This window comes from Schistocerca nitens, chromosome 2, assembly GCF_023898315.1.
Source record: "Schistocerca nitens isolate TAMUIC-IGC-003100 chromosome 2, iqSchNite1.1, whole genome shotgun sequence".
In the NCBI taxonomy this organism is placed as follows: domain Eukaryota; kingdom Metazoa; phylum Arthropoda; class Insecta; order Orthoptera; family Acrididae; genus Schistocerca; species Schistocerca nitens.
The window spans coordinates 598,985,892-598,997,979 of record NC_064615.1 but is presented as its reverse complement, the minus strand read 5'-3'; the positions used below and the strand labels follow the sequence as shown (position 1 = coordinate 598,997,979).

General features: G+C 38.8%; 1 protein-coding gene across 1 annotated transcript in view; it reads left to right on the top strand.

Annotated features, from left to right (window-relative positions):
- The window catches only part of LOC126236674 (TATA-binding protein-associated factor 172), a 320,919-nt gene that overhangs the window by 185,941 nt on the left and 122,890 nt on the right, over positions 1–12,088 (top strand). The window contains exons 22-24 of the mRNA XM_049946158.1: positions 1,229–1,335; positions 4,491–4,758; positions 11,512–11,747. Of these exons, the coding sequence (XP_049802115.1) occupies positions 1,229–1,335; positions 4,491–4,758; positions 11,512–11,747 (611 nt within the window). The remainder of the gene's footprint in view (positions 1–1,228; positions 1,336–4,490; positions 4,759–11,511; positions 11,748–12,088) is intronic.

The following is a 12,088-nucleotide window of genomic DNA, read 5'->3' as shown; positions in this document are numbered from 1 at the left end:
TGACATTTGTGGGTAAAAATAAAAATCAACTTCAGAAGAGTTGTGATTCATACGAGTTATTACAAGACACCCAAATAATTTCCATGTAGGTTTTAGCTCTTTGTGTTGTGTTCTGTATTCTGGTATGAAGGTCTTAAACAAGCTGCTGGTAATGTCAGTACATTCATGTATACAGGATGAGCCCAAATTTCATTGACAGCATTTTGGAGTTTATTCAGGGATATTTCCTGAGTGTTTCAGTATAAGGTACGGGTGACCTACAGTGATACACTGCAGAGTAATAATGTAGTTCTGATTTGTTTGGTTTGTCACTCCACTACCTACACTTGTGTGAAAATACCTTCAAAGCCTATAACATTGAATCACAAAAGCATACAGTATGAAACAGAGAGTATTCATCAACACCCAGCTGCAGATGTACTGTGATTTGGTTGCTGCCACTGTGGGAACAGCTCACTATAGCATCACTGTGTCACTCGTCCATTTGCATTCAGTGAACCCATATGCAAAGTGCATATTGACCAACTATGTGTGTAAGCAGCAAACACCGTGAGTGAATGATGCTAATTTGTTTCCAAAAGATGCGCAGTCCTGACTGTCAACATTTCCACTGTTGTACAGATATTTTCAGTGCAATCCACATACAAAGATAAATGGGGTATGAAATCAAATCAAATGCAGTTACTCTTTTATGAGCCACCAGAGATGAGAAGTCCATTATACCAAAATAGTCAGAAAATGTGTCTTGAAGGGCCTCCAAAATTTTGTTGGTGGAATTCAGGTTCATCCTGTATATTAAATAACTTCTTGTAGGTAATAAATGGTACTCAGCATAACTGCAGAATCAGCAACATTTTTCAAAATTTATGATTTCCTATTCATTTTATCTTTCTCATTTATAGCAAGTAAAGTTATAAATAGAGAGTTATTCGTTATTACAATTACTTGCTTTGTTGGTGTCAGGTGATTCTCTGTATTAATACATAGTGTGACACATTCTGTGTTTATAAGGCTCTCCTGCATGATGACATCTACAAAATATGATGAATGGATAATCATAAGAAGGTAGCTAAGTTATGGCAAAAACTATTTGACAGTATAATGTGAGCTTCCAGAAAATGTTATTAGAACTAAACTTTAGTGTGATCAATTTAGCAAAGTTACTATCTACCATTTTTGTTTCAAATCTCACGTTGTTTTCTTCTATAATCAATAAATTTGTTCACAGACACTGCAGCAGTTTTAAATTCTGATGCAGCTGCTGAAGATTTGGTATCAACATTACTGGTGTTGGAAATAACATGTCCAGCACTTGACAGAGACCTCCTTGCACAGGTATAAAAAGTTATTTCTTTACACTGATATTAAAGGTAAGCTATATTAGCTGTTGATGGCTTCAGAGTAAATGTGATCAACGAGCAGATTTGTTTACTGAAAATAGGCAAATATGTTTTGACATGGCTTGAAGAAGTTGACATATCCATAATTTTACTTAGAACTCATTGTTGTGAATAAGCGTGTGCTTGTCACTGAGAAGTTGGCAAAATGAGAAAAAGTTAATTATAGCACTGTTTTTTTATAGCTATAATTTTTTGCCTACTTTGTGAATGTATACATTAATTGGTTGAACATCAGTACTTCAGTGTTGAGCGATTAATGTTTCATTATGGACTAAGCAATTTCAAAAAAAATTTTCAGGCATTTTACAAATTTTAGGTGTAACAAGTATTGTTGTAATCATAGTAAGGGATATTCTTTTAAATATGCAGCATTACATTGAGTTGTTGGTGTCTTCAATTCCGATACTAATTTGACATAGCTCTCTCCATTAGTCCATTTTGTGCAAACCTCATCATCTCTGCATAATTATTGCAACCGACATCCATTTGGACCTGTTACTCTGGAGCTTTGCCCCGCCCCCCTCCCCCCCCCCCCCTCCCTACACACACACACACACACACACACACACACACACACACACACACACACAAAAAAAAAAATTCCTTCCGTTACCAATTTGACTGCTTTGGTGCCTCAGGATGCGTCCTGTCAACTGACTGATTCTTTTAGTGAAGTTGTACTTTTTCCCCCAATTCATTTCAGTACCTCTTCATAAGTTATTCACTCCACCAATACTATCTTCAGCAGTTTTCTGTAGCAACACATTTCAAAAGATTTATTTGTCTTTTTGTCTGAACTGTTTATCAAGAAAAATACTTTTGGAAAAGACTTAATAACATTTCAGTTTATATTCAATGTTAACATGTTTTTCCATTTTGTAAACATTTTCTTGCTATTGCCAGCCTGCATTTTATATCTTCTGTTCTACTTGTGAGGTGAACAAATATTTAAATTTAGCTTCTTTGAAATCGTCTAAACACAGTGCCCTTGTGCTTGCTAATCTGAAAGAATTTTTTTAAACTTAGAATGCAAATAGCACAAATGTGTTAAAACATTAATTATCATATAGAAACACAAAGAAAGAACGAATATTCATGTTGATGTTTTTCATTGTTGTAGCTGTAACCAGTAGTTGGCAAAAAGGTGAAGGTCGACTCATACTCATATCAGTTATTGTTCACTACTTATATATATGTAATATAAATGTAATATTACTTTCTTATGTGTGTTTCTGTGGCAATGTGATTGTATTATGCTCAGCGGAAGTTGGTTTTCATTTGAAATAATACATAAACAATGTTTGGAAAATGTTTAAATTAAAAATTAGAATTTTGCCTTAATTGTTTTTATATTAAGGTCAATCAGTCAAAAAATTCATCTGTAAACTAGTCCCTTCTTACTTTTGTAGCACTTGGTGTTTATTTATTTCTGTTTTACTTAATATCATGATGTGTAGCTGTCAGTAGACTGTTGTACTTTCTTGAAGGATTTTAAATTGATCATTTTAGCACTGGGTACATGATGTCTTTAATGAATACAAGAATTTTAATGTAGAACCTTCTATGTACGAGGGGTGTTCAGTAAGTAGTGCAACACTTTGTTTTGAAACCATGTTGGTTTTAGTCAGGATTCCAATACACCATGCTATTCCCCATTCTTTTGGCTACAAAACCCTATTTTTCAACATAATCTTGGTTCAATATGATGGCCTGACCCCATTTTACTGGGAGAACATTGGAATCTATGTCTTCCTGCATCAATAACCTCCACATCATCCATGTACTGCTTCCCACCAAGTGCATCCTTCATTGGGCCAAACAGATGGAAGTCAGAATGTGCGAGATCCCGGCTGTAGGGTGTGTGAGGAAGAACAGTCCAGTGAATTGTTGTGATCTCCACTCAGGTATGCAGACTTGTGTGAGGCCTTGTTTTTTCACGGTGGCAACAAACATGCTGAAACCATTTCTTCAGTTTCCTCAGGGTAGCACAATACACTTCTGAATAGATCATTGCATCATGAGGGAGGGTACCAAACAGAATAACCCCTACAGAGTCCCAAGAGACTGTCGCCATTACTTAACCAGGTCAGGATGTGGCTTTGAACTACTTCCACTCCATGGTTGCCAAATGTTCAATTGTGTGTGAAATCTTATGGGACTTACCTGGTAAGGTCATCAGTCCCTAAGCTTACACACTATTTAACCTAAATTATCCTAAGGACAAACACACACACCCATGCCCGAGGGAGGACTCGAACCTCCGTCTGGACCAGCCGCACAGTCCATGACTGCAGCATCTTAGACCGCTCGGCTAATCCCACGCAGCCCATGGTTGCCATTTTGTTTCTGGTTTGAAGTGATGAACCCATGTTTCACAACCTGTGATGATGTTCTACAAAAAATTGTCACGATCAGCCTCATATCACACAAGCAATTCTGTGCAGATGGTCCTTTCTTGTTGCTTATGGTCTTCTATTAGGTAGTGAGGACACACACCTTTGAATACCCCTACTGGTGATCGTGTGTGGCAGCACTACCACCAGAGACATCCAACGAGGTCTTTGTTGTGATCCATTGACCATGTCAAGTAATGGGGTCCACACATTCCAACATTGTACGAATCACAGCTGTACGTGGCTGGTCGGCATGCAAGAGATTGGACAGGTTAGCACAACCTTGTTGTGATGATGACAGATGCCTTGCCCAATGACTCACAGTGCTTTTGTTCACTGCCAGGTCTCCATAAACATTCTGCAAGCATCTATGAATATCTGTGATGTCTTGTTTTCCACAAAAAGAAACTCAGTGACAGCTCTCCGCTTGGAATTCACCTCCATTACAGAAGCCATTTTGAAGGCTTTGTACAGCACCAACACCTATCGGAACTACATGAAACTATAGGGGCTGAAATGGGAATATTCCTCAAAGTCCCACAACAAATTACATGTTTTTAATTGAAATTGCCCAAGGGGGAAAAAATGTGTGTTGCATTACTTATTGAACGCCCCTCTTAGGTCAATTTCACATTGAGTGAATTTATTCATCAAACTAACATCCATACTTGCTATTGGCACATTCTTATTTTCTTAGGTACTAGAGTGCTTGCCACGACTATGCCTGCTGTTGACACATCCATATTGTGCAGTGCGTCACATGGCTGCCCGCTGCTTGGGTGCACTGGCATCTTTGGCTTCAGTTCCTGTTATGACACATGTTGTTTCTGCTGTCCTGCCTTTGTTGGATGCCATGACTGCAGATACAAGACGGCAAGGTGCTGTGGAGTGCTTGGCATGTATAGTCGACAGGCTACAAGAGAACATTGTTCCTTACATAGTCCTGCTGGTGGTTCCATTGCTAGGTATGTATTTACATATCAGTGAATATAATGAGTTCATTGTGAGTGATTCAATTTTTCATGTAATAATATTATCTCTTATGTATTTGCAAGAATGTTTACTTGTGTTTCTGGTGTGTGCATGTTGCAAAATGACTTTATGTCCTTTACAAACGGAGAGAATAACAGATGTTTTTTGAAAAAATCATAGATAATAATAATTAACAGGACCAATGATTCACTCATGTAGTCTTATGAAAACTGCATTGAAGTGATGAAAGGTAGGTCAATAGTGGCCGAGGATGGCAAAGCCTTGTGTGTGGAAATGGTACTGTTGCACCTCGCATTGCTCTGTAAATGTGCCATGTGCATCTACTGTCATTTTTTAATGTAGCAAAATATTGGTTGTCACAGCAAGAATGCAACTTGCTACTCTTGGTTGTACCTGAGTACACAAAATGCTTACATATTGACACTCTAGTAAGTCTTAGAATGTGATAATGTTAGTTATGTAAATGTGACCGAAGTAAACATTTTGTTTAGTGTACCACCTTCATAGTTGAAGTTGTTGATATACAGCAGTGCAATAGTGAAACAAGAAGGAATATACTTGACAGAAAATCACTATCTTAGGAGGCAATGAGGAAAACACATGTAGAAGATGACAAGGAAGCGTAGGAAGATAGAAGCTGATGGTGACAGATGTGTGGAATACAGCAAGAGAAGAAGAACCTTGCAGGAAAGAAGAAAGCCACTATCTTACATAGTCACAGTAACTGCTGTGTTGAAATCTGCCCATAACTCTAGTGTGTCAAATTTATTTATTGAGACAGCAAAACTTTCAGTCAGTCAGGAGGGGAGAAGAAACCCTCTCATTATTGAATTGAATGATACCTGAAACATGCTGTGATGTAAGGGAAATTAATGTGGAAGATTTATGGAGAATGCGGAATATAATTGAAGTAAGTAATATTTGGAAAATATATGGAGAGTGAGATTAGACTTCCACTATCATGTGGATCTCTATCAATGCAGTTACTTGAGCACATAAGTAATGGTTTTATCTGCATAAAGGTGCAATGTTGCTTAATATGTGAAGGGTTTACCCCCTTTGCTTCAGAGAGTAAGGTGAAAAGTTCCTGGCCTTGTTGTTTTTGGTTAAAAATGTACATTCTTCCATGTAGTCTAATTTTAAGCCAGTGGAATTAGCCCAACAGCTTTCCAGTTAGTAAATTTCTTCCCTCCAAAAACCTATGTATGATTACCGTTATCACTTTGTTGTAGTTAAAACATTTTTAGCCATAACATTCTACAGTTGTGTGACTACTTCGAAATCAGAGGGTGGTAATAGTAGTGAATTTAGTAGATTTTCCAACCATTTGTAATTCCCATCCCCCAGTATTCTTGTTGACAAAGAACCATTCTGGTCATCCACGTTGCCCTGATGGTCCAAAAAACTTGCACAGTATAATCAATTACTGTTTTACCATTTGTAAGGTAATCAGTAATAAGAATTTCATTTGTATCCCGAAAAACGTGACAATAAACTTACCAACACTGGAAATTAATTTCGCCCTCACCTTCCCCTCTTTGTGTTTCTTGCTTTTGCATCTCTCCCATGAAGTAGCAGACCTGTATTTCTTGCACAGTGACAGATCAACATACAGAATCAAATTGATTGTTCTTAAAATGTTCCAGAAATTGTTGAAAGGCTATTTTAACGTAAGTACATCAGGTCAGTATTACGAAAAAGACAGATTGCTATTCACCACAGAGGAGACATTGAGTCACTGCTACTCACCACATAGGGGAGTCATTGAGTCACAGACAGGCACAACAAAAAGACGGCCATACATTTTAACTTTCGGCCAAAAGACCTCCTTCTGATGTAACCGCCCCCCCCCCCCCCCCCCCCCCCCCGCACACACACAGGCATGCAAGCACAACTCACACACACGACGGCTGTCTCTTGCCACTGTGTTCAGCCACTGTGGCCAGAGACAGTGTAGTTATGGGCATAAGGGAAGGGCAATGAGTATATTTACAGAGTTGCAAGCTCTTGACAATTTGAGGTAGTTGTCGATAAATACTAACTTAACTGGCTGAAATGGAGTAAGGAAGGAAGATTAGTGTTTGGTGTCCTGTCAACAAGTACGTCATTAGAGGCAGAGCACAGGCTCAGATTGAGGAAGGATGGGAAGAGAAATTGGCCATTCCCTTTTCAAAAGAACCACTCAACACTTGTATTAAGCAGTTTGGGAAAATTACAGAAACCTAAATCTGGATGGCTTTGCTATGTTTAGAACTTGTGAGTGGTAAATTTTTTAGTGACATAGAAGCATATCTTTTGTCAATAACATAAATTGAAATTGTGGGGTATTTGTTAGTAATATTTATTTACGTTTGTTAGTAATATTTATTTATATCTGACATTGCATATTACTTTAAAATGTCTGAAGCTGTAATTTTAAAATTTGAAGTACTAGAATGAACTCCTAAAGTTGAAAAGATGTATTGATTTTGATTTGGTTTATTTAATTTCATTGCCCAGTAAAACAAAGTTTTTTATTTGAAAAATTCCATTGAAGAATATTGAGTTATGATTAAAAATCAGACTTGACTTCAGGAAATGACTTCCTTTTTACTTTCCAACCTTTTCTCTGTTTCTTAGTTAATATCACATTAATTAACAATAGAAATTCCATTTGTGTGTGTGTGTGTGTGTGTGTGTGTTTGTGTTTGTGTGTGTGTGTATGTATGTACGCGCGCGCGCTCTCACTATCACAATTTACCACGATTCACTAATCTGCTGGTACATAGTGTTTAATTTTTTTTCTTTTTTTGTTAGTAATTTAAAGCAGTTAATTTTTAGTGTGGTTACTTCTGTAACACTCTGCTTGGAACACAATGAACAAAGAAAAAGTTGAAACATGGATTTGTACGCAAGGATACTCTACAATAGGTCCGTTGGATTTATACGCAAGGATACTCTACAATAGGTCTGTTGAGAAGGCTGCTAAGTGAGCACAAGTGCTTGGGGGTGTTCGTCGCATGTGAAGTGAGCACTCACAGTAAAGCGGGGTGTCCAGATGTCATTATGTAGCACAGGGAAATACAAACTGCACTGTCTTCAGGGGAATGATGAAGTGTTAGGGTCATTGTAGCCTGAGACACAGGTGCACATACTTACCTTGAAGTGCTTAAAATGGAGAGTGGCTTATTTTAAATCAATGAAAAGCATCATGATGACCTTGATGCACATCAGTGCAGGATGTCTAGGCATAGTTAGAAGTTATACACGTACAGTGTGACAGGCAGTTGCGTGATAAGTTTCATAATAACACAAATCTCATGTTGTTGTTGTTGTCTTCAGTCCTGAGACTGGTTTGATGCAGCTCTCCATGCTACTCTATCCTGTGCAAGCTTCTTCATGTGACTTGTTTAAAAATTGTCCTCACATAAATTTCCAGGACTTTACAAATTTGCAGCAATGATTATGTTGACGTTTGGACATACACTATGTGATCAAAAGTTTCTTGACACCTGGCTGAAAATGGTGTTGGCCCATCCTTAGCCTTGATGACAGCTTCCACTCTCATAGGCATACATTCAATCAGGTGCTGGAAGGTTTCTTGGGGAATGGCAGCCCATTCTTCATGGAGTGTTGCACTGAGGAGAGGCATCGATGTCAGTCAGTGAGGCCTGGCACAAAGTTGGTGTTCCAAAACATCCCAAAGGTGTTCTATAGCATTCAGGTCAGGACTCTGTGCAGGCCAGTCCATTACAGGGATGTTATTGTCATGTAACCACTCCACCACAGGCTGTGCATTATGAACAGGTGCTTGATAGTGTTGAAAGATGCAGTCGCCATCCCCAAATTGCTCTTCAACCGTGGGAAGCAAGAAGATGCTTAAAACATCATTGTAGGCATCTGCTGTGATAGAGCCACACAAAACAATAAGGGGTGTAAGCCCCCTCCACAAAAGCACGACCACAGCATAACACCCCCGCCTCAGAATTTTACTGTTGGCACTACACGGTTTCCCAGATGACGTTCACCGAACATTTGCCATACGCACACCCTGACATTGGATCGCCACATTGTGTACCGTGATTCGTCACTCCACGCAGTGTTTTTCCACTGTTCAATTGTCCAATGTTTATGCTCATTATGCTGCTCAACCATGAAATCCAAGTTTTCTTACGTCTGCCTAACTATCACAGTACTTGCAGTGGATCCTGATGCAGTTTGGAATTCCTGTGTGATGGTCTGGATAGATGTCTGCCTATTACACATTATGACCCTCTCCAACTGTCAGTGGTCTCTGTCAGTAAATAGACGAGGTCGTCCTGTATGCTTTTGTGCTGTACGTGTCCCTTCATGTTTCCACTTCACTATCACATCGGAAACAGTGGACCTAGGGATGTTTAGGAGTGTGGAAATCTTGCTTACAGATGGATGACACAAGTGACACCCAATCACCTGACCACATTCGAAGTCTGTGAGTTCCGCGTAGTGTCCCAGTCAGCTCTCTCACAATGCCTAATGACGAGTGAGATCGCTGATATGGAGTACCTGGTAGTAGGTGGCAGCACAATGCACCTAATATGAAAAACATATGTTTTGGGGGTGTCCAGATACTTTTGATCACATAGTGTAGATACTTGTGGGAACATTCGTTTCTGCAATGAAGAGAACAAAACCTACACGCAGAAGCTCCAGATACTTTTGATCACATAGTGTAGATACTTGTGGGAACATTCGTTTCTGCAATGAAGAGAACAAAACCTACACGCAGAAGCTCACTGACAGACTCCACCTTAAAGCTTGTCTTCAAATCTGCAGTGCACAGAAAGTGCTACCAGGTATTGTCACTTTAGTAAAATCAAAATAAGAAGTATTCATTGACATTAAGTGGTTTTATGTTTAATGTATGAATAAAATGGTTACAAAATACAAGTTGATATCAATTTAAACTTCATCCAAAACTGACATTCATCATAAGGCTCAATCTCTTGTAATAAGTCTCATGTCTCGTACCTGCCCTATGTTCTTCTCTTCATCAGTTGGAAGACATGTAAGTTCCATTTCATTGTCATTTCCCATTAATGGAACAGTATAAGAAAATAAACTTCCCACATAAGGCATAAATAAATCAGCCACTGTAAAGCAGTACACTTCTTTAGTACTTACATTGACGACCGTTGAAAACAGTCATTGACAACAGTTTCTCGCCTAGAGCTACCTTGTTCTGGTTCCTCCTTCACCTCCCCTTGCCTCCCCCCACTCCCCTCCCCTCCCTTCCGCACCTGTTCTCCCATCCTTATTTGCTGTGAGCCAGCTAGTTGCTCACTGGGATGGCATGAGTGCAAGCCAGCTTGCAAGAGCAGATCGACGAACAGGCCTACCCTACAACAAACATGTTTAACTCTGTAATCAGATTTTTCTTGTTGGGAACTGGGAGAAAAATAATATCTTGAAAAGGCTATAGTAATGAGACTTGTGTTGTCTTCTGTCCTATGAATATTTCTGAAGTTAATATTCTGTGTCCGAGGTGAATTTTAATTTAAGGGCATTACACCATGGTCCAAAGCATATGTCTGTGTCTTAACATTCCTTCTAGTAATCCTGGATTCATCATCAGAGGCTGTAGACCCAACTAGCATATTCAAACTTGAGCCCAGTAAGCCTAACTGTTTGCCAGTCAGGTTGTGACAACATCCGAAGACTGCCTTAGATCACAGAGTCGCATAGATGTCTTATAGAGCTCTTTGTGGGGAAGAATGGGCACTGTTTACCTTATTTGTCACTAAGACTGACAATTTGTTTGATTTCAACTGTTCTTCTTTTCTGTTGAAGCTATTTGTGCTTTTTAATTTCAGTGACCTCTCTGTACGCTCAATGGTTTGCCTTGATAAAACCACCAAAACGAATTTTAGTGGTTCTCTGGTCCCATTGTATTATCTGCTGCTGCCGGGAATCCATCTTTACACAAATGACAGTTGCTCTTGTGTTCCTTAATCCTAGTGTTAATGCTTCTTTTTGTATTTCCCAGACACCCTTGGCCTTACTTCATATGCAGTGGATTTTATATACTGCTCCAATGACAAGCAGTAGGCATTTGTCCTTTGCAGTGTGTTTAAACACTGTGTTCTTAACAGTCTGTTGATGTAATCTGTAACTGTTTCTACAAATATGAGGAAAACAATTCCTTTAGTTTGTCCTTTTTCCATAGAAGCTCCAGATCTTTTAGGATGTAGTGTCATACGTATCTCTTCGTTAAAGTAGTTCCTACACGATGAAGCTCTTTCTCCAGGTACTATTGTAAATAGTTTCTTTTAGCACAATCCACATACGCTCTGATCATTTTTCTTTTCTACTTGGGATGGTGATTAGAATTTTTGTGAAGGTCTGTTTAAGTGATTGAGCTTTCTGTAGCTTTTGCACCCGAAACTTTCATCATTCTGATAAGGTCGTGATCCAACCATTGAGAATACACATAAACAGTTCAGCTTGCTGAGTTTGTTAGAGTTTGAAACTGCTGTTTGAATGTTTATATCCTCTGATGATGCCTCCATCATTAAGAGATGAAACATTAGGCACAGAAATGTGCCATGAATCATGCCAAATACTTACAAAACAAAATTTACCAAGGACTCAAAATGCCAGCTGTTGTAAGTTTGCATTGTTTGATTAGTATTCTAAATTTATGTTCATGATATATAAGTTACAATGAAAGTACTTGCCTTAATATGCACATATATGATTTCTTACAGGGCGAATGAGTGATCCCAATCAGCCTGTTCGTCTCATGGCAACACATTGCTTTGCAACACTGATACAACTGATGCCACTTGATGGAGGCATTCCAGATCCTCCCAGTCTCACACCTAAGTTGGCAGAGCAGAAGGAGAGAGAACGCATTTTCCTTGAGCAGTTATTTAATCCAAAGTCCATACAGGATTACAAGATACCAGTGCCCATAAAAGCAGACTTGCGTTCATACCAGCAGGTAGTAAATTTGTGTCAAGTGTGTAAGTTCACTGAACCTCTATATACAGGGGGATTATAATTAAAGTTCCAGTTTCAAAACACTTTAAAAAAATAACCAATGCTGAGAATTGTGTAAAATTAGAATGGAATATTAGTGATTAAGTGGGAAATGTTATGGAAATATAAAAACTTCAATGAAAATTTTGCCGCTAGATGGTGGGGTAAGCATCGTAAGTGGGTTTGACTACAAGTGATGGATGAATCACAATATGGTGGCTATGGTGTGAATTGCACATTAAGCCAACCATACTGTGCTGTGTGTATAATTGCACAAGTTTGGCATTCAACAGTTGTGGCACT